The following is a 21,879-nucleotide window of genomic DNA, read 5'->3' on the forward strand; positions in this document are numbered from 1 at the left end:
CATAATCGGCATTTTCATCCAAGTTAAAAAACTGGTAAAGCTTACTTTAATTATAAATTCAAAAAATCGCAAGGTATAAATACAATCGTACTTTTTTTATCTCCAAGACATATTAGTTATAATTAATTATTCTAGTGTTATTCTAGAATCTGTAGATTAATTTTGTTACTATTTATATCAGGAAAATTGTTTAGTAATTTTCTGTGCTCATTAGCGTCAAAATAACAGTTCGCGAACGCAAAAATTTCCTAAATCCCATTTCAGTTCATAGTAAAATTTTGCAATAGCGCATATGATTTTTTTGGAGTGAAATGAAGCATAAATTGAGGGTTTGTGGTTTTCTTAACCTGAAACGGGTCGCTGGGATTTAGTTTAACACAGAAATCTTTTCTTTTACAGATAATCTCAATTTGTACTTTATTTTTCACTCTGAAAAATTGTTGCAATTCTACTAAGGGCTGAAATGGGATATACTATAACCGCGAAAGTACAGACTGATCCAGAAATACTGAGTCTGTTGGCAACACATTTGAAAGTATTTGTGCTCATAATTTGTAACATTGCAATTCAATTTTTCTTGACAATTATTTGACGTACAACCCCACAAAAAAGTTAAATTGTTGTTAACGTAAAAAATTTTTCAGTTTCTCTTAGCCGATAAAGAATGCAAAGCTCAATATTTATTATTTTTTTCCACTAAATTAGTAAATTGGTTGAATTTAAATAAATTTAAAACAATTTGGCACCGAGACGGTACGTTACGAACCTTCAAAGCGCTCTCATTTTTACTCTGCCGTACTATATGTTTTTGGGTACTGATTATCGTGCCATTTTGTATACGTTATCTATAGACCTCCGTGTTCTAGAAATACTTATAGAGATTTGTTTTTAATATGGCATATGAAACACAGCAGCAAGTTTGTTTCTAAAATCGATGCCCATTTTATACAATTAATCAAAATTAAAACAAGTGTAAATTATACATTTTATTTATTATAAAATATAAATAGGAATTTTATAATAAAAACACAACACTTATTGACAATCTTAAATTGAGGCCTTTTTGTTCATTTTAAAACAAGTGCAGATTATACGGTGCGTTCAAAAAGTCTTTAGATCAACTCTTGCTGTGGAAATTGAATTGATAGATTTTTATTGTCTATGATAAATTATCGTTTTATTCTGTTGAAGTGTCAAACGCGCAACTTGCGATTTCCTCCAACGCGAGTATATTCGTACAAGAAATCCAGATACGTTAAAAATTTCACAGCAAGACTTGATCTAAAGACTTTTTGAACACACTGTACTTTTTATTTATTATAATATATAGATAGAAATTTTATAAAAAAAAACATAACACTTATTGACAATCTTAAATTGAGGCCTTTCTGTTGATTTTTACAAATCTAAACTTTTCCGGCAATTTACAAAAATAACTCGCATCCACCTCCCCATCATGAAACTTCATAGTCAACTTTTCCCGGCTTTTAATTCTGTCAATTAACCCTTTATAAATTTCAGTTCTTCGCTTAAGAACAGCAAGAAAAGCCCGCCAAGCGATACTTTTCAAACACTGAAATGTTACTTTCCGATATTTGCCACCTTTATAAGTTACGATTTTTTTAAACGCCCTCGAGGCATATGCTCTAACTGTCGAACTCAAAACTAACCAAATAAAACCAAAATCATTGACCAAAAAACTAGTTCTTAATGCCATCATAGCTGCATCAAACTTATAAGCGACACAAATCATAGCATCGTAGAAATTCGCAAAAACGGTCTTTTGGTCGTTGAAAACTGTGTTGAATTCAAACTTCGTGAAACTGTTACAAATGAATGGAAAGTCCATCGCTTTTTGGAGAAATCTCGCCGGGTTATCGTCGCTGATTTGATTGTTAAAATTCCACAGTTTGAATTTGTGTCGAATCTCGTAATTCGGAGGCAGTTTGTATAGCGTACGCACTTGTCGTGTCGTCAAATTGAAGATTTTTCCGCAATAGGGAATTTCGTCTTGTGGGTGGCGATGGGTTGGTAAATTTGTTCGTGTTTTGGTGGGATTTACTTGATAGACGCCTTTGATTAGCAATTCGAAGTCGTAGACTTTGTGAGGGTGAGGTGAGCAGAAGAAATAATCGTCGACGGTTCGATGGATGAAAGCGTCTTTGTCCAAGTTGGAAAAGTAAAGTCGGTCCATAAAAGCCATGTAGAGTTCACACAAACAGCCTGATAAGGGATCACCTTGTAACAATCCGTGGTTCCACTTGTAAATCTTTCGCCTAAAAGCCACAAATTGGTTGCTGATGTGGTCTACAATAAAATTTTTCTTTTCCGAATCCAGCAAATGTGTCGGAATGCTCTGAATTAATTTACAAAGAACTGGAATTTTGACGTTTCCGTACGCGTCTCTAATATCAACTTTGATGCCATAAATCTGCCCTTGTGTTTTTTGAGTGAATTCCGACCAGCACGTGTAGAGAGACCCGCTTGTTTTGTATTTCTCTTCCAACACTTTGTAGATTTTGGACGTTAAAAGTTTAAAAAATGGTTTTCGCGCCGAATCTGGGAATATGCTCACGATTGCGCGAAAGTTGTCTTGTTTTGGGATTATGTTCAAAACACCTCGTGGTTTCACCTCGTCTTGGACCTCGACCAAATACTTCATTTTCTTCAATTTGTGAAACACCTTGCTCTCGAATGAAATGTACTCCTCTTTGCGGATGAATTTGATTTCGTGTCCGTTCAGTGTTTTGATGGGTTTGTAGTAAAAGGCGATTAAGGGTTTGACTATGTTGTCGAGGAGGAATAAATTGTGTTTGAGCAATAGTTTAGGGCGGAGGTTCGGTTCGACGTTTTGTAGCCAGGGAATTGCATCGTAATCGTAGCATTTGTGGAGGACTGATAAATGGATACACTCGAATGACGATTGCGTTAGAATTTTTTCGACGACTTTGTAGAAACGTTTGAGGTTTGTGGTTGTTCCGAAGTAAGATTTTGGAATGATTTCCTGTAAAAGTGTGAGAATTTGGACGGGTTTCTTGGTCTTGTGCTTTTTACATAGTCGGAAGTTTTTTAGAGCAATGTTTAAGATGCTGTGGTATTTTGAGTTGACTGTTTTTGGGGCTTTCTGGCGAGATTTTAACGAAAGGCGATAGTAGTGGACCATTATTTCTGTAAAAAATAACACTATGAATTATTTATAACATGGGATCTAAAATGAATGAACTAGAGCTGGCCATGCCTGCGAAACTTTAGCCATGTCAAAAATTTTTCTTAAGTTTACGCTTATGGCTTGTCAAAATGTGAACTGTCAATAGAGTTAAAAAATAATAAAATAGCAATTTTATTTTTATTCTTTCGGTATATTCAACATCCAAAGTGGACAAATGACTTTTTGTAAACCAGATATTATTATTACAAACAAATTATTTTTACAACGCTCGAAAATGCCATTGCGTTTTACAAATTTTACGCACTAATGCGCGAAATCAAAGTTCTCGCACTACTGCCAGAACTTCGCGGTTAAGGTTAAAGCCGAACATGTTCTAGTGTGTTTCTAAGCCGCCAGATGGCGCGGAATTTATTTTGCTATTATCTTATTACCCATTCACTTTTTTTCACAATTAAAAAAAAGTTTTGAACATAGCTGCATTAAATTTGAGGCAACATAACGCTTTTTTATTTTTTGAATTACTTTTGGAAAAAAAAACGAAGGTAGGGCGACGAATCTCCATCACAAAAATATTTTTGTGTTTAAAATTCGATAAGGTGGAAGGTATCAAAACGCGAATTTTGTAAAATCTTTTGTTTAGTTATGGTCGGGCAGTGAGGAAGGCATTCCTTGGAAGCAGCTTTATAACTAACAAAAAAATTTTGAGTTTTCAGAAAAATCCTCAATTTCGCAAAATAATACCGTTTCTGGATTAAAAAAGTGGAAAAACACCCGAAAAAAGACGAAACCAATCACATTTTCAACCCAATTTTGTGAAATTGGTTAGGAATTTAGGCTAAGGTTTTTCAAATTCGCAGCATATTTTTAAAGAAATTTATCGCGAAATTGGTCTTTTTTATTTAAAAATAACAACGTTAATAAAACGCAAAACAGTAATTAATTATTAATTAAGTGATTATTGTCATTTTCGAGAAAATTTAGTGATGCTTGGTTTATTTTTGAAAAATTTCGTTACATACAAAAGCGTTTCTGATTTACAGAGTGACTCAATAGTGAGTTATTTCTGGATAAGACTGATTCCAGAAATAACCCACTACTGACTCACCCTGTACATGCTAAAACGTTCTAACAAAACAAAATAATGTAACATGCAAATCGTTTGATAATAATAATTTTTTCATCCGATTTGGTGAAATCTTGCAAAAAAACGTACTTACAAGTAAACTTAAAACATATTTAAAATCTCAGATGCGGTAAAAAGTACATCACTTTCGGCTTATCTTAATGACTTTCTGATTATTATTGAAAAATTTAGCACAATGATACCGTTTCTGGCTCAAAAAAGTGGTGAAACGCTCGGAAAAACATGTCATTTTCAACCCAATTTTGTAAGTTTTCTACAATTAATAATATAAATCTGACACAGTTCGCCGATTCTTCGACTTATTTTTAACAAAATTTTTCACAAAAATGCTCTCTTTGATGAAGAAAAAATGTATTAACACATATTTACGTTATTTTCGAACTACTCATTTAATAATTTTACGATTTATATTAGAAAAAACAGCTAAAATGTTATAAATTGCAAACGCAATTTTAAACTTGGAAGCGAGCTTAAAATTTAAAAAAAGGTAAGAATTACACTACTCTCGATATAATTTAGTAATTTTTCCGCTTAATTTTTTAAAATTTTGCGACGTGATTGATTAAATTTTTCACTAAAAGACTTAGTAAAACGCAAGAAAAAGGCAAAATTAGCGTCAATTACTTCAGTCAAATAGTGTTTGCTTTGCAAAACTATGCTTTTTTTATAAAAAGGCAAAATGATATCACTTCCGATTCAATCTGATTTAACTAAGTGATTTTTCGTTTATTTTGGAGAATTTTTGCTAAATAATTATGTTTTTTAACGAAAGTCCACCGAGTGAACAACTAAAAATACATAAACTACCTATTTTAATTTACTTGAATCACTTTCACTGTAACAAGTCGTTGTAATAACTAAAAAATTAAGTTTTTTGTATTTCAAAGATTGGAAGTAAACATTAGGCATGCAACTGATAAAATTAACTATCCTCGTTTTTTTTTTTATTGAAAAGTAGGTACTAATTTTCGGTTAACAGTTTTAAATAAGTATGTAATAGTAACACTTGAGATTTAAAAAAAGCCAAAAGTTTCATTTAATTTAATTGTTGTACTAAAGAGGTGATTGTTTTAAATGATACGAAATCATTATTTTAACAATTTTACACACAAAAACTACTTACTGTTTGTAGTGGCTCTCTTGTAATACATATTGCACTTATTTAATACTTGTTAAATTTTGTGATGCGTTCGATTAGGCGCGTTTGTGTTTCGGAACTTGTCTTTGCGTGTTTAAGCCCTTTAAACGGCTGGAAATGTAGCCGACCAATTAGAATCCACTTCACCCCTAACTTACTCCGGTTTTATTCAGCGGATCATTATTTTTTTTAAACTATTTATAAAGATTTAGCTTTTTAAATAATATTCAAAGATAATTTGTTTCAATTATTCTTTCTCATTATTTTAAACCAATCTAGACAAAATTATGCTACAGTTATAAAGGTATAGTTAAAAGAAAAATCGTTATTGTTATTATAATATTTATTTATTTGGATTTTTATATTATTACTTACGAGTATGTCCTTATGTTATTTTGTCGCTTTTACATCGTTTGTTGACTACACTGTTGTTTTTAACATGTTTTTTTAGAGTAAAGATTTTACTTTGCTGAACACTGTCGTCTCTATGGAACAGTTTGCAATGCATTCGCATGGACTTTTTAAAAATGAAAATAGAACAATTAAAATTTTACAATTAAAAAACTTGTAATGTAATGTTTAACGAAATAAATTCTTTACCATATTAATACAGAAGATCTAAGAACTTTAGTAATGCATTGACATGATTTTTTTAACATAGGAGTAATAGAGTTATGTGATGTTCAGTAAATTAAAAACCTCAGTGTAGGTAACAAGTGTTCATTAAAAAAAAACTCTAGTTTTTGAGATTAAAAATCATTTGTTTTATATGTAAAATACATAGAAGAATTACTATTATTGTTAATAATTTGTTCATTATTCTTTATCTTACGTCTCTCATTATAATTTTTAAAGATCAGTGGATTTAAAAATCATTTTATTACGACGCCTATGGGCAATTTTTTTTTTCAATTCGGAAATAAAATTAACTAGACGCCCTCTGGTGATGACTTTTGAACTATGTTGAAAACGGTAACGAAATTTTCGTAATTCACATTTAAATGACATTTAATGAATTGTTTAACAATTTTGCATGTATAGTGTTAATTTTAGAATTTTTCCACTGAAAAAATCATGAAATGCTTCGGTAAATCTACAAAACTACAATTACGATTAACAACTGCTGATACATTTAAACGTAAATTGTTCCAAAAGGAAGGCTTTTCAATGTCATTGTAATAATTTTCCAATAAAGTAAGTGAACCAAACAGTCGCTCGTTATTCGTGTTTTTCTCGTCATCTCTAATTTGTCAACATTCGTTTCTTGCACCAAAGATACAATAGTCACTTCGCATAGACAATGCATTAATTGTAAAGCCTCAAAATTCGTACAACGCTCAAAATATCCGAATAAACATTTTCCCGTCATAATGGTTACTGTTTTCAACCTTGCTTAGTGGCGCCCCCAACGATAATTTTACTTCCGAATAGTAAACATGTATTTAATGCCAAAATTCAGTCATTTTTGACAACGTTAGTTCGCCACCAGATTTGGAATGAGCTCTATTTAGTAATCTTAGGTTATGAATTCTGGTGAGCTGATTTAGTAGGCAACCAACAATACAATGATAAAAATTGTTCTACAGCATCCGTAAACATTTCAGGGCCAGCTGCAAGTTTTTTTTTAAATGAACACCTGATATTATTGCCTTACAGAATTTATACACTTTATGCAGTATTATATTTTTTATGTAGTAAGTTGACTACTAGTTTGTAATTGTATCCCATTTCAGATCATAGTAGAATTGCTACAGCACATTTGAAGTTTTTAGAGTGAAAAATAAAGCACAAATTAAGAGTTTTTGTATAAGAAAAGAATCCCAACGACACACTATGCTGAGAAAACCCACCAGAAACTCTCAATTTGTGCTTCATTTCATTCAAAATCATGCAAATGCGCTGTTGCAAAATTCGACTATGAACTTAAATGGAATATATTATGTAGTTAATAATTTTTATTGTTTGAATTTCGCACTGTATTTGTGTAGTGGGAAAATTAAAATTTTCCTTTCGTTTTGATTATCATTTTAACCGTAAGTTTTCCTTCCACCACACAAGTGACAGTGTTGTTTTATTAGGTGTTTTATTCTTAGTTCTTTCTTGTATTAATTTATAATGTTGTAAACACATTTAAAATCTAAAGAAATGAAAATGTTTCATTAAAACGTGGTTAAAATCAAATTAATCTAAACTTTCTTTATTAAAACTTTTTCATTTATTTATTTTAAAATTGGTTGATTGGTTCTTTATTTTTTATTACGAGCCGCCACTGGTTTAAGAGGTTAACGGTTAACTTCTTCCCTTCGATAAATTTTTTGAAAAGGTGGTGTTATTTAATAAAATATAGATACAAAACATTTTCATGTAATAAAGGAACAAATAATTACCATTTCATTTAAACATAATTCACCAATGTTTTACATTATGGTTTTACACTTTGTAAACAAGCTTATCAAGGTGTTGTATAGTCAATAGCGTGCATTTCACACGAGAATGGTACAAACTGGATATTGCTTTGTTCCTCCCATATTTCGAAGAATAATAATAATTAATCTAACGTTTTTTCGTGATAATTGTAATTAAAATGAATAACAAATTAATATACAAAGTGGAATTTTTAACTAGAATAAAATTCTCAACATGAGTATAGGCGATTTTTGTGAAAATTCTCGAAACAGGTCAATTTTTGATTTTTCTTGCCCATCATTTGACGGATATGGTTTTTGTTTATCTGCTGTCAAAAATATAACGGTATGTCGAATTGTGTAAGAGCACTTCAAAAGCAGTACAATGCACTGTTTGTTTTCTGAATCTAAAAAAAAACTTACGTGATAAAAAAAATATTACCAGTATGTAGTCCTTGACTGGAATAAAATACATAACTTAGATATAAGCGATTTTTCTGAAACAGGGCGATTTTTGTTTTTCCTTGCGCGTCATTTGGTTTATGACTTCTATGAGGTTTTTGTTAATTTGCTGTCACAAATGCACAGCCGCCTCTAACATTTTTTTTTCAAATATAACGACATGTCAAGTAATACCTCTTGTGAAAGGCCTCTTAATCGCAAGCAATACAACGCACTATTTGTGATAAAAAACAATATTTATAACTTTTATAAGTTAAAATTAGGCGAATCACACTTGAAATGATGCAAAATATTAGAAATTCGTGTTACTATCGTTATATTTTCTCAGGAAAGAAACGGTGCCCATTTTGAACATTTATTGCAATAAATACTCTTCAACTCGTAAAATAAACAAAAAGCAAATAGTGCATTGTATTGTAACAGTGCGAGGTATCACTTGACATTCCGTAACATTTCAAAAAAAAGTTAGAGGTGGCTGTGCATTTTTGACGTACAAAAATTTTACTTAATCGATTCGTGTTGCCATTCTTAACCTACTGTATTGTTCTTTACGTTGCATCTAAATGAATCCATTTAATGTGCCCTCCGCAAAATAAGTTTTCTCACAAAAGCTTTTAATTAAAGTATTTGAGACAGACGTTAGTGTGGTCCGCCATCTAAATAACGGATTTGACTGAGCGTCAACGTCAACGTTTAAAAATACTTGAGTGACTATATTTACTGTGATACATTTAAAACAGGGACGTAATCAGACACTAATATTGTACTCATAAGTACACGCAAACTGTCGAAGATCGAGAAACAATGGTGGGCGATACTAAGAAACTCTAGCAAATGCTCATATTTCAAGAATTATTAATTAACAAAACATTTTTAACTTAAATTTTTTTGATGATAGTAACTTAGTAACTGGGGCATGCAAAAAATTTAATTCTAAACTTTTGCACAAATTTAGATCATTTATTCTTATTACACCATGACTTTTTCACCAGTTTTTTTGTGTTAAACGTCAACAAGTAATCAATCAACTAGCATGAACGTATTTGTAGAAGTATCCCTCCGAATTTTTTAGTAGCTCTTCCGTTTTTCCATACTCCACCATTCTTCCAGACTCCAAAACCAAAATTCTATCACAATCCATAACAGTATCCAGTCGATGAGCAATCGTTAGTACGGTGGAATCCTGAAATCTTCTCCTAATCGTCGACTGAATCAAATGATCAGTTTCAACATCAACACTAGATGTAGCTTCATCAAGAGCAATAATTTTCGACTTCTTTAACACTGCACGTGCTAGACAAAGCAGTTGCTTTTGACCAACACTCAAATTAATCTCGGAGTCGAGATTTCGAACAACATTTTTTAGTTGTACTTCTTCCAAAGCTGACCACAACTGGGGATCGTCAAACTCATTAAAAGGGTCTAAATTTTTTCGGATTGAACCGCAGAATAAAATCGGTTCTTGAGGAATGATGGCAATATTGGAACGTAGGATGTTTAGAGGTAAGAATTTCGTATCAATTCCGTCAATGCGGATACTACCTTCGAACGGAAATAAACGAAATAGGATTGAAATTAGAGACGATTTGCCAGAACCGGTCCTTCCAACAATTCCAATTTTCGAGCCACCTTCTACATGAAGGTTAATGTTTTTGATGACCAACGGCGCATTTGAAGAATATCTCATTGAAACCGAATTAAATTGAATATTTCCTTTCTCTGGCCACACCCCCGGCGGTGTTAAAAATCCTTCATCTGCTTCTAAAGCTAAGTCAGAATACTCGACAATACGTTGCACTGAAACCATCTCCGAATTTAAATTTGCCCACATTTTTAGAATATACTGTGTCAATCCAATAAATATTAGTGACTGCGTTATTGCCAAGCCAACGTTTCCTACAATCATTTCTAAAGCCTGATTGTATTCAATATATTAAATTGAGAAAATGTACCGTTACCGTACAGTACGAAAAAGCATATTACTACAGCAGTGTATAAAAATTGAGTAAAGTCAGTCCAAAAACAAAATGTAAAATATAGAGCTTTATGCATGTAAAAGGCGGCACTGTGCAGATTTTGTATTTCGTCAAATTTATTTTGTAGAAATGTTTGGGCTTTGGCTGCTCTGATAATTTCCAGACCTTGGATTGAAGCTGATAACTGTGTGATGATTGGACTTCTTTCTGTAACAACATTTCGTATTTTTGATGGCTATTACAATCAATACTTACTCAATCCTTCAAAATGTTTGACTCGACTTATAACAGGATAAAATAACAAGACGTAAAGTGCAACAAGAGAAATAAATATTATAGTCGGGATTACCATCCAGAAATTAACATAGATGATAATGATATAACAGCCAAGAATGTATAAAAATTTTCTTATCATTTCTCCTAAACTTAGAGGAACAATTTCGTCAACTGTTCCAACATCGGTCGAAAATCTATTGAGAATTCTCCCCGAAGAATGATTATTGAAAAAAGTCATAGAACCTTTGAGTAACTTTTCAAATAGTGCGTTGTGTAAACATCTTGAAGCTCTTTTGCAGTATTTTGTAAGGGCATAAGAACTTAAATGAGTGGATACCACTACACTGATCGAAATTGCACCACAAGTGAACAAGAAAATTTTGGTATTTAATCTGAATGTACTCTCTTTTAAATTAATCCAAAAGGCTAACAAACAATCCATTGAATTTACCTGTACTTGCACAAAAACAAAAAATAAAAATAGTAAAATAGTACGCGTGAAACCTCCCGCTTTGAAATAACTTTTGTAAGGACTTGTATTGGTATTACCAATATTTTCTTTTATCTCTAATAATGTGTCATTACTTTGAATAACTGGTTGTGCTATTTCTTTCACACTTTTATCAACCAAGTCTTCAACTTCGTTGTAATGTCCAAGGGCTTCAACTTTTCCTTCTGACAAAAGACACACTCTATCTACCTGTTTCAAGAAACTGGTTTGAGTAGTTACAAAAATAATGCTTTTGTCACTCAAAAAGTTTCTTATACAGTTATTGAAAATGTGAGTTGCAACTAAGTTATCCACAGCTGATAAAGAATCATCAAGAAGATACAAATCTGCATTTCTATAAACAGCTCGTGCTAGACCTATTCTAGCTCTTTGGCCCCCGCTTAACATTACACCTCGTTCTCCAACTAAGGTGTTTTCACCGTTTGGTAAAAGAGATAAATCGTGTTCTAAAGCACAAACTTGAATTACTTTCGTATACCTCTCTTTATCGAATTTCTCTCCAAATAAAACATTTTCCTCGAGAGAACCGGAAAAGATCCATGGTTCTTGTGGAGCGTAAGAAATTGTTCCTTGACAAAAAATGGTTCCTTTGACTTCAACTTCTCCAAGTATAGTTTTTAGTAGAGAAGTTTTACCACTTCCACACACTCCGGTAAGACCTAATAACTCCTTTGGTGCTATATTCAAACAGACATTGTATAAACAGTTTTCAAGAAATACGTTTTCAAGTATGCAGCTAAAAGTTACAGGTGGTTCTTGTTGTCGTTTTTTGTATGTATTAGAAAGTAAAAATTCTTCTATTTGCTTAAGTGAAACTATGCCTTCTGTCGTAAAAATAAGTGAGCTGCTTAAAATATGTAACGTTGTTCTTGTTAATTCAGTGATATTGGCGACGGTAAAAACATATGCAGCTGATATCTGGAAGCCCAATAATGTTTTAATTAAAACGCAAATGTAAAGGGCAATTTTTTGCACATATACGGTGAAAGTCCAAACTGTCAAACGAAGAAAATTTGCTTTTGAAATTGCATCGAGCTCTTGCCTATAAGATTTTATTTAGACTTATAAATAGCACGTCAGAAAATGCTCACTTTCTGGCTGTGTACATCCATTTTGCAAATACATTCTCCCATACGTACAATTTAATTGCTCGAATTCCACAAATGATTTCATTTAGCAAACGAATCCTAGAATCAGTTTTCTGCACAATGAAATTACGATTGTTAAAATTTCTTCTAGTAATATAAGCTAGAACAAAAATTGCTTACATTTCTTCACAAGTAAAATTCTCTTTTACTGACTTTGAAATAAGAAAGCTATAATAAATAATCCAATTGCAGTAGTGGTTATGTAATCAAAATGTACACATATGAAGATTATCATTGCCATAGCTTTTAGACACCCCATCCAGATGAAATGGAAATATATTGCTGTCCGATCAAATTTTTCAACGTGATTCGATAAAAGATTAACAAGTCGTCCGTGGGTCATTTTTTCAAGTGTAGATTTTTTACTTTGTAACAATTTTCTGTATATCAGGGAAGTACAGGCAATTCTCATTTCTAGACCGATTGTGGCAAATTCAAGGAAAAAGAAGTGTATTATTACCACACCGAGAAATGAAATCAAAATAATTATGACGCCGTGATAAAGTACATCCTTTGCGGTAGCAGTTTGGTCTGGATCATAACAGTGAAGCAACTTGTTCAGATGAAATGGTTGTCCTAAACTAAGAACAAATTGCAATTACTTTATCTGAAGTTATTATTGACATACTAAATAACCAGATCAATGCAGAAATACAAAATTCCATACAAAATATATCTCATTCCAAACGTTTTCCCTAGTGCTCGTATTAAAGAAGGACGTTTCTGGCTTTCTTCGGATATCCATATTTCTTCAAATTTTGCACCCAAAACAGCTGCTTCGTGTTTTTTTAAAGGAACGTTGAAACAGTCATCTGTAATCTTCTGCCTTAGATACTGGATCACAATTGGTATCTCCCAACTAGTTGATAAACTACAATTATTGCATAAAAGTTGCAAAACTTACAGAAAGAAGAAATGAGCCATAAAGTTAGTTTTATCTTTAGGATGCTGTTCTTTAGAAATATTTGTACCCTTCATTTTAATGTTTTAAACAATTTTTTTGTTTTTTTAAATTGTAATACAAATTTATAAATTATGAACAATATTTTGTACAAAAACGTCTACGTTGGTCGACTATTATATAACTACAAAAAAATTTCAAGGACTTCCACATAAGTGTCGTCACTTAACATCATTATAATGAAAATAGCAACTTATGGTTTATCGTTACAATATAAAAAACTGCGTAAGGAGTTTCCATAGCATAGTAAAATTCGTTTAAGAATTTTCAAACAAACCAAAAAATCCTGATTATCATTTTTATGTAGGTATATTCTACTAGACCATAGTCGAAGACCAGTAACTTTTTAAGTTGTCTCCAATTTAAAACACGTAAAAAACACATCTAGTTATTTTAGACCACCTTTAGACTAACGAATTAACGATTAACACTAACGTCCAATTGTCAAAAATGTCAAATCTGGTGTTCAAAACGTCAAAAACAGAGTACAGCTAGTTTCAAAAGTCGTTGGACATAAACTTTTAGGGTGATACAGTCTGATCTTTATCAGATCTTGACATTGACAGTTGATTATTAAAAAAAATGAACTATACAAGCGATCAAAAACTCCTTCTATCAAGTAGGCATATTACTTAGAAACGTATGTCCGGTGTCGTACATTAGTTCAGCCTGCTGTCAAAATTTAAAATAAAATTACCTTAAACGTAAACTCTTAGATGCCGTGAATTTGTGACATATATAACACCCGAACGCTACACCACCCGTAAATGGTGTCTATTGGACAACACTGGAGATTCCAACAATAATTTAATTTGCTTAATTTTTTAGGCTTGAGTTCCGCAGACATACGTCCTTTAATTTCTAAGCTTAGTTGATAGAAGGACTTTTTGATTGCTTTGTACATAGATACAAACTGTATAATACGTTTAGCGCAATGACATAATTTGTTCAGCTATTTAAGATGCATCAGTTGATAGAAACACTCTTCAATTTAGGTGATCCTAGAATTCCTATAAGAAATATGACTAATCGTTTGGTTGGAACGAGCATAGGCGAGAAAATAAAGACGTGCACCTGACGCTTCTTTTCGCGGGAGAACTGCAGCTTTGGGTAAATTACCATGATATTATAATCCGAAAATACCAATCAAAGCTGGAAATTCTCATATTTTTTTAATGTGGGATTCCCAAAAACGACATATGCGTGAATGAAGAGAATTGGTATTGGCGCACCTTAACTACTTACTTTGCCACCATTTTTTGAAAAATTAAGTTTTAGTTTTTTTAACTAGACTTGTTTTTTAAGTTTACCTAAAAGTGCCTTAAAGTGATTAAACTGTGTTTGAAACGATTATAAGATTGTTTTTGAATCTAGACACACAATTTTTTGTCAGTCAACTTTAACCTTAAAAGCACAAATAAATAAATAAGTAAATGCCAAACTAATATACAGCGTGTCTCGTCTAAGATTTTCGAACTTAATATTTCAGTAATTTGTCAACGGATTGTCAACGGATGAAATTTAGAATGCATATATATATATATATATATATATATATATATATATATATTATTAGGTGTTTTTTCAATTTGTAGCAACAAACGACTCAAGTCAAAAAACTTAAAAACACGTTTTTTTATTGAAAATTAAGCCAGATTACCACTGAATCATTAAACCCCGAAAAATAAATGCCTACACAAAAAATTAACCAAATCGCTCGGCTGATCGAAGAAAAAAAATTAGATTTTATTGTTAAAAACTTGATCCAAATTTTGAGCAGTCACCTATTGAAACAAATGATGAAGCATTAGTAAGCAGCATTTTGTGCTTACACTGACAAAACTGTCAAAAATGTGCGCGCTGTTAGAAAAGTAAAATTGTATTAATATGATAAAATTACTTTAAAAACAAACAACAGTGATAGAAATTTCTGTGTTGTTGAAAATGGAAACAATATTCGCCTATGAAAAGTGGCGCTGGACTTCCTGTGAAATATTATTCAAATAAAGCTTTCATAAAATCTAAAATTTAAAGAATCGACAATAATTTAAAGACACAGGAAGCGTACGTGAACTAAATCGAGTGAGGACAAAAAACGTCACTAGAAACGAAGAAATGGTTGGAACTGTAATTCAAGCTTTTAAAGAGAATCCAACCAGCAGTGTACGAAATTTCCAAACTCCTGAACGTTCAAGTATCTAGAATTTTTCAGTTGATGTTCGGTCTTTTAGTCTTTCTTGAAATAATTAAAGCATCCAGTACAACAGGTTAGTCAAAAATATAATTTTTCAACTTTGTATGGGTGAGAGATAAATGTGAAATGTCACTTGCGTGACATCTACGTTTGTGCAAGTAGAAGTGACCAAAATTCAGTGGTAGTGCTCATCTGTTTCATAGGGATATACGTTTTTGCATTTGCACCTATGTTTAACTTTTTTTTTCTTTTTTAATGCAAAACAATCTTTCAAAGATGGGTTTTTTCTTACAGCATTTTTTATTGACGATGATTTTTTTAATAAAAGTCTTAAATGATTTAACATTTTAAAAAAGCACGTAAAAATTACGTTTGTAAGACATGAGTTGTTTAAATTTTAAATCTCATAAAAACGCGTTGGCAAATATCTGAGATAACAGGCGAGAAAGTCTTAGGTGAAACACCCTCTATAAATGTACCACATTCACATTCACATAAAATTAGCATTTTGATTCTTTTTTATTGGATTTTCCACTAAAAGAATTCTGTTTCTCAAAAATTTAGTACACAAGCGTTTCACGGCACCATGACCAGTCCGTTTCTGCCCTACAGGACAATATAATAACAGCTTTTGTTGCTAAAAAAACTCTAGCTTTGATTAGAGTTCCTTTATTCCCAATATAGGAACTCTAGCTTTGATAAAAACAGCCAAAATTCGTCACCAAGTAACATTTTTATTTATTCCAAATTCAAAAAACTTCATACGTTACATGTCACTCACGTTTTGATAACTTTTTTTAATTGAAAAATCTTTTAACGATGGATGCTGAATATGAAGAGTTATACAAGTGGATCGAAGAACACACAATAACTCGACCCAAACGCAACATAAACCGCGATTTTTCGGACGCAAGTAAGACTTTCAACTTATTATCCCACTAATTCCGCAACACAACAATTTCAGTACCTCTTATTGAAATCCTAAAAGTACATTACCCCAAGCTTGTGGAAGTGCACAACTACAGTCCAAAAAACTCATTCGCTCAGAAAATAATCAACTGGGAAACACTCAACAATAAAGTACTGAAACGACTCAAACTCAACCTGACCAAAAAACGGATCGACCAACTGGCAAAAGCTGAACCTGGAGCCATCGAAAAACTCCTCTTGGAGGTAAAAAAGAAAGTTGAAACGAAAGATTCAAGCAATGACAATTACGAAATCCTTTACCTAGAAGGAAGCCCATGTATGCCTAAACTATGTAAAACAAAGTCTAATTTCAATTTTCTTCAGCTGCCGCAAGTAGGAACGGAACTAAAAAAGTGATAACACACGCAGCGTTCGAAAAATTGCAAGCAGACCTCGTTGAAAAGTCTGAAGCTGTCACAATACTGAAAAATAAAGTGGACCACCTCGAAAATTTGTTAAATATCAAAGAAGAGAGAATTAAAGATTTGAGTTTACAGCTGCAAACAATTGTCAACCAATCGTCACGACCCGAATCTGGTCAAGGCTCGAAGTTTTTCGGCTTTTTTCAATCCGCTAGTCTAATACCCGATCCAATCAAAAACGAATAATGTCTAGTAATTTATTGAAAATAAAGCGTCACAAAAATAGAAATCACCATAACGAAACATTTTGCAACGTGAGCCCTCAGTTAATTTTTTATGATCAGTTGCGTTTTTCTCCGAAATTAGCACTGTGAATTAAATGGAGTTCAGTAACATAGTATTCGACCAAAAATTCCTGTTCGTTCTGTTGGGTTATTCTCCGACATTCCTTCAAAACTAAACGAAAGTTACCTATATGATTTTTTTTACAAAATCACGACACTGTTCATGACTCATGCCTTCAAGACCGATCCGAGACCTTAAAACCTTTCATAAGAGTTATAATGAGTAGAATAATTATCCACGGACGCTTCAAAGTCCGCTTGAATTTGGTTTAAATCGTATCATTATCGTAAATAGTATTTCAAAAAGTTTCTTATTGTGGGGCTAAATTTTCTTCCCCTCCAGCGTCCAGTTCCTAATTGCCTCACCATTCATACATCAGACACTTATTTCGGCCGCCGCTAAATTATTTCTTTCAAGAAGTTATTTTAAAGTTTCTTTCAGATTGACTGGAAAACGCGATCTTCCTTGTGCACCTAAAGATAAAACGAAAAAACGAAGAAGAAAACACAAAGAGGTTGATATAAGTTCAACTATGATAGAACTAAAAAACAACTGCAGCTCGACATTCTAGCGCCTGAAAAAAAATTAATTCTAAAAAAATCATAGATTTGGCTCTAAATTCTTTTATTTTCCTGTTAGCAGTTATCATTGTTAATTGTTTACCTATTATTGTTTTTTTTAATTACGTAATAAACAATTTCGATTGAGTGAACTGTCTCGATTCTTCGAAAATCTTCACATTTTTTGTAGTTTACATAATATGGAGCTTATTTATGCCTATGGTTGTATTCATTATTTTGATGCATTTAAGCGCTTAATACTAACGATAACACTTTCGTAAAATAAAAACGATAGTGTTACGTGTAATTGTTGTTGAATGTTTCTCACAAAAAACTATTTTAATTGTCAAATAGGACGTATGTTTACAAAAGTAAAAAAACGCCATAAAAGCCAAACCTACCATTTTCTTTATAATTATTATTTTATTTTAAATTCGCTATTGCGAAAGATAGCAGGTCGGCGGGTGCCGCTGTAAGTAAGTAAGCCCCATGATTGGCTCGGTCCTGCTGGAGATTGGTTCTTGGTTTGGATAAAGTATGGATGAATTTCATTAAAAGATTCGCTACTTGAGCACAACTTCGTTTTCTGTCGTCATAACCAACCATCAAGAGAATTTCCTTATGCTCAGTTTTATAACGCAAGTTTAATTTTTGGCTTATATACAGACTGTACTAGAAATACGTTTGTGTAATTTAAACAGGTAACAAAGCTCAACAAATAAAACATAATTACTGTATGGAAATTTTCAATTAAGGTTTTGAAAATTTATTTATAATTTGGAAAAGCTAACGTATTGAAACGAGTACCCGCCTATGGGTACAAAAATAGAAGTGCCGAGCTATTTTCGTTGTGATAAAAAATGATAATTTAAACAATTTACAACAAGAATGAAAATGATCGGCTCGTTCGCAAAAAAAAAGGAAAACAGTAAAAATTTAGAAATTTTGCAAATCGTTATATAACGAAAATACCGCTGCTTTTATTACAAAATAATGCAAATTAGTAGTGAACTGAGTGTTGTTCATTTAGTGTCTGGAAGACAAGCGAGTAGATGCACCCACGTAGTAGGGGTGCACTTTTAAGAATCTTAATGTCTTTATTCGGAATTTGGTGTAATAAACGTACCGAATAGAACAAATAATCAGGTACCGACTAAGACTTTTTTTGTGAAACTTCGTTGAATTAATCAATGAAAAATGCTACCAGATTGGTTTAAATTTTTTGTAGGTTAGATTAAGAGACTGAACTAAACCCTTTTATTAAATATTTTCAATTTAGAGCCCCAAATTGTCCAAAGTTAAAGTTGACAAGTGTCTGACAGGACTTTTTAGTCAAGTGCATGCCTCTGTTTAAATTACAATAACTATTAAATGGTGCATTTTAGCGGTGTAAAAGGTTATACCTTTTTTATTCGCAATTGATTACTCTATCGATTTAGGCAATAAAAAAGTAGTGTTAAGAGGGCAAAAAATTAGAAAAACACAAAAAATGTGACCCGGAAATGCTGCAACCGGAAACTGGGTGGATGTATCCGGTTTTCATAATTACCAGATTAAAAGGCATGTTCTCTTTAGTAAGTCTACCAAGTTTTGTAATATTTGGTCAAACGATTCCAAAGTTATGGTGCAAAAACGTCTTTCCGTACCCCTACTTCCCAGGGTTGTAAAATTCTTATCAGTTTCGATAGGACACGACTTATAATCTCAATTAGCATCATTTTATAGGTCCTTTTTAAGGTTCATTTTTTGTCTCACAAATATATACGCCAACATCGCATTTTATTTCAATTAGCTGTTATAAATTATAAATGCACTTCAAAACAAATAATAGCTAATGTAATTTATACTTTTAATGAGAGATCTAATCATTAATACCTATTTTATAATTTGATCAAACTTAATTAAAAAAATAATTCGGTAAAATGCGACTTTGGCGTTTAATAGAAAAGTTGTTGTATTTGATGAGTTTTATTACGTGGCAAAAGTAACACACGTATTTCTGTTTACTAAACACTGACCGGATCATCTGCACAAATAAAGAGAGGAAAACGGAAAACAGTGAAAATAATAATTGAGAATTTTGCAAAATGTTATATACAAGATGTCCGTTTTTCGAGCTCCATCATAGGGATCTCAGTTATTATAAGAGATACGAGGTCGATTAGATTAGGAAAAAGTTGCACATTTTTACGCTCAACAATTATCTGAAAGATTCTAAAGATAGAGGTTTTCGACGACATAAAAGAAGCAAGAATAACACCTTACGTGGAAACTTTGGAAACAGCAAATCTTCAAAAAAAAAAGGTTTTACCATCGTTTTGGAACTTGCGACAAAATTAGTAAGCAATTTTTTTTTTGTTGAGATTCGACTCGCCAATAGCAAAATTTAATGAACTACTTTTACTGTATTATTGTTGAAATTTGAAAGTGGATAAAAGGTGAAAAAGATTTAAATTTTGAATACAAAGTGTTATTAATCAGTTGTGTAATTAAAGACTATAAGTAATGGATCACAGCAAACACTGTTGGGCTCAAGAAACCAATGAATTAGTGAAGTGTCCGAATTTTAGGTTGGAATTTTTCCACTGAAAAAATCATAAAATACTTTAGTAAATCTACAAAACTACAATTAAGATTAACAACTGCTGATACATTTAACCATAAATTATTCGAAAAGGTAGGCTTTTCACTGTCTTTGTAGTAGTATTTTTATTATTCAATAACGCTTCACAGTAAATGAAATTTTTTAGTAAATTTTCCGTGGGTAACCTTATAGACCAATGCAATAAGAAAAAAATAAAACCAGGAATCCGTAAAGACACTATAACTGCATAAAAGAAAAAAATTAAAACCAGGAATCCGTAAAAAAAACACTATAACTGCATAAAAAAAGTAAATTAATGTGACTACTGAAAGCTTAATACCTAATTCAGTCATTTCAATCACCATAAACTTTTCCAAAAAAATTACGGAATGGTGTCAATTAAATACTTACTAATTAAAAACATGTGTTCTTTGAAATTAATTTATATGGAACAACTTTTGGTTTATACTCGGGTTAAGAACACAAAGATAAACTTAATTTGCTGATTTTAATAAAAAAAATAGAGAGTAAAATGGCGACGTGAGTCGTACGCCACTGTATTAACGAACTGCATACACGATTTTTTTCTAAAATGCGACCGGTCATAATAAAAAAATAATTGCTGTGATGTTACATTTTCATTTGTCACAAATTGTCTCTTGAGTCTTCGTTATCCTGCATTCTGATCGGTTACTCGTCACAAGCTTGTGTCGTAATGAATTTATGATGTAATATGTACACTGTGTTTTTAAATAATTCTCATGTAGTCGTCGGTGAATTTTCCATGTAAAATCAGAAATGCCGCTTTATAGAATTAATGACAGGCATTTTACATATTACCGTTCTCCTTTAATTCAGAAATAAGCTTCGACAATAATCGTGTTTTGTTGCACAGTGTAGCAATTTAGTTGCATTTTAATGAGATTTTTAAAATTATTTAATTGAATATTTGTAAATTTCACAACTAACAGTTTTGACATTTATTGACAGAGAATTCAATTGAGCAGACCGGCACAATTTTTTTTACATGTAAACCAATTTCAAAGTTAACCAGATGTGATTTATTTAAAAACACATTGTACAATGAATTTAAAATTGAATGCCAAATTTGGTAAAAGAATACTAAAAGTTAAACTTATGCTAAATTCTAGTATGTTCGTTAAAAATAAAGTCAAACGTAACGATTAAATTTGTTTGAATGTAGGACCTTCAATTATGTTGCAAGGATGCAACTTGCAGAGAGGATTAGCTAAAGACTAATAACTTCTAACCAAATTTATTTTCAATAAAATAAATAAAATTTACAATGTGACTATGTTAAATAAAAACAAGTTACTCAAAAAAAACATACATCTTCAGAACAAATCTGAATCAAAATACTTTATTAAAGTACTTAGTTTCTATGTTCCAAATTATAAACAACTGAACAATCAAATTTAACTAAACTAAAACTTTAAAGCGACATGGAGACACAGAGCAGTGTAAATCGAATATTATTATATTGATGAATAATACTCTTAAACACAAAGAAATGAATGTTCATCAAAACTTACTTTTCATGACTGGGCAGTGAGCACACTCTGACCGCTTCTAAAACTAAGAAACTATTTGAAGGGATTACAGAGAAAAGGACCAAAAAATGACTTATTACTTAAGGTCACCCCAAAATCAGAAA

At 31.8% G+C, this 21,879-nt stretch overlaps 3 protein-coding genes across 6 annotated transcripts; 1 reads left to right on the forward strand and 2 right to left on the reverse strand.

The window, feature by feature from the left end:
* Nucleotides 1-973: 973 nt before the first annotated feature.
* Nucleotides 974-7,937, reverse strand: Tert (telomerase reverse transcriptase). 2 transcript variants are annotated; one of them, XM_008201408.3, is made up of 2 exons: nt 5,437-5,612; nt 974-3,168 (listed from the first exon to the last, which is right to left on the reverse strand). In XM_008201408.3, exons 1-2 carry the CDS (start codon nt 5,462-5,464, stop codon nt 1,373-1,375), a joined length of 1,824 nt encoding a protein of 607 aa, XP_008199630.2. In that variant the 5' UTR covers nt 5,465-5,612; the 3' UTR covers nt 974-1,372.
* Nucleotides 7,938-8,982: 1,045 nt separating this feature from the next.
* LOC107398636 (ATP-binding cassette sub-family C member 4) lies at nt 8,983-13,526 on the reverse strand. Of its 3 annotated transcripts, XM_064354893.1 has the most exons (8): nt 13,134-13,525; nt 12,858-13,088; nt 12,695-12,810; nt 12,383-12,643; nt 12,173-12,329; nt 10,550-12,123; nt 10,271-10,501; nt 8,985-10,226 (listed from the first exon to the last, which is right to left on the reverse strand). In XM_064354893.1, exons 1-8 carry the CDS (start codon nt 13,205-13,207, stop codon nt 9,343-9,345), a joined length of 3,528 nt encoding a protein of 1,175 aa, XP_064210963.1. In that variant the 5' UTR covers nt 13,208-13,525; the 3' UTR covers nt 8,985-9,342. The 3 variants fall into 3 exon arrangements, with proteins under 3 accessions (XP_015838864.2, XP_064210963.1, XP_015838863.2); XM_015983378.2 differs by having other exon boundaries at nt 8,983-10,214; nt 12,383-12,810; nt 13,134-13,526; XM_015983377.2 differs by having other exon boundaries at nt 12,383-12,810.
* Nucleotides 13,527-16,106: 2,580 nt separating this feature from the next.
* On the forward strand, nt 16,107-17,004 carry LOC658313 (sperm flagellar protein 1). The gene is made up of 3 exons (XM_964715.4): nt 16,107-16,297; nt 16,349-16,630; nt 16,678-17,004. The coding sequence occupies exons 1-3, from the start codon at nt 16,204-16,206 to the stop codon at nt 16,959-16,961; spliced, it is 660 nt and encodes a 219-aa protein (XP_969808.1). The 5' UTR covers nt 16,107-16,203; the 3' UTR covers nt 16,962-17,004.
* The last annotated feature ends 4,875 nt before the right edge of the window (nt 17,005-21,879 follow it).

This window comes from Tribolium castaneum, chromosome 2, assembly GCF_031307605.1.
Source record: "Tribolium castaneum strain GA2 chromosome 2, icTriCast1.1, whole genome shotgun sequence".
In the NCBI taxonomy this organism is placed as follows: domain Eukaryota; kingdom Metazoa; phylum Arthropoda; class Insecta; order Coleoptera; family Tenebrionidae; genus Tribolium; species Tribolium castaneum.

Bases quoted from the DNA above. Each gene is read 5' to 3' on its own strand.
- Tert (XM_008201408.3), bottom strand. From the start codon at position 5,464: ATGTATTACAAGAGAGCCACTACAAACA. The intron at 3,169-5,436 runs GTAAGTAGTTTT...TATTTTTTACAG, and splicing joins CAAGAGAGCCACTACAAACA to AAATAATGGTCCACTACTAT.
- LOC107398636 (XM_015983377.2), bottom strand. From the start codon at position 13,207: ATGAAGGGTACAAATATTTCTAAAGAACAGCATCCTAAAGATAAAACT. The intron at 12,811-12,857 runs GTATGTCAATAA...ATTTGTTCTTAG, and splicing joins TGCATTGATCTGGTTATTTA to TTTAGGACAACCATTTCATC. The intron at 12,330-12,382 runs GTCAGTAAAAGA...TTTTTGTTCTAG, and splicing joins TATAGCTTTCTTATTTCAAA to CTTATATTACTAGAAGAAAT.
- LOC658313 (XM_964715.4), top strand. From the start codon at position 16,204: ATGGATGCTGAATATGAAGAGTTATACAAGTGGATCGAAGAACACACA. The intron at 16,298-16,348 runs GTAAGACTTTCA...CAACAATTTCAG, and splicing joins CCGCGATTTTTCGGACGCAA to TACCTCTTATTGAAATCCTA. The intron at 16,631-16,677 runs GTATGCCTAAAC...AATTTTCTTCAG, and splicing joins TTACCTAGAAGGAAGCCCAT to CTGCCGCAAGTAGGAACGGA.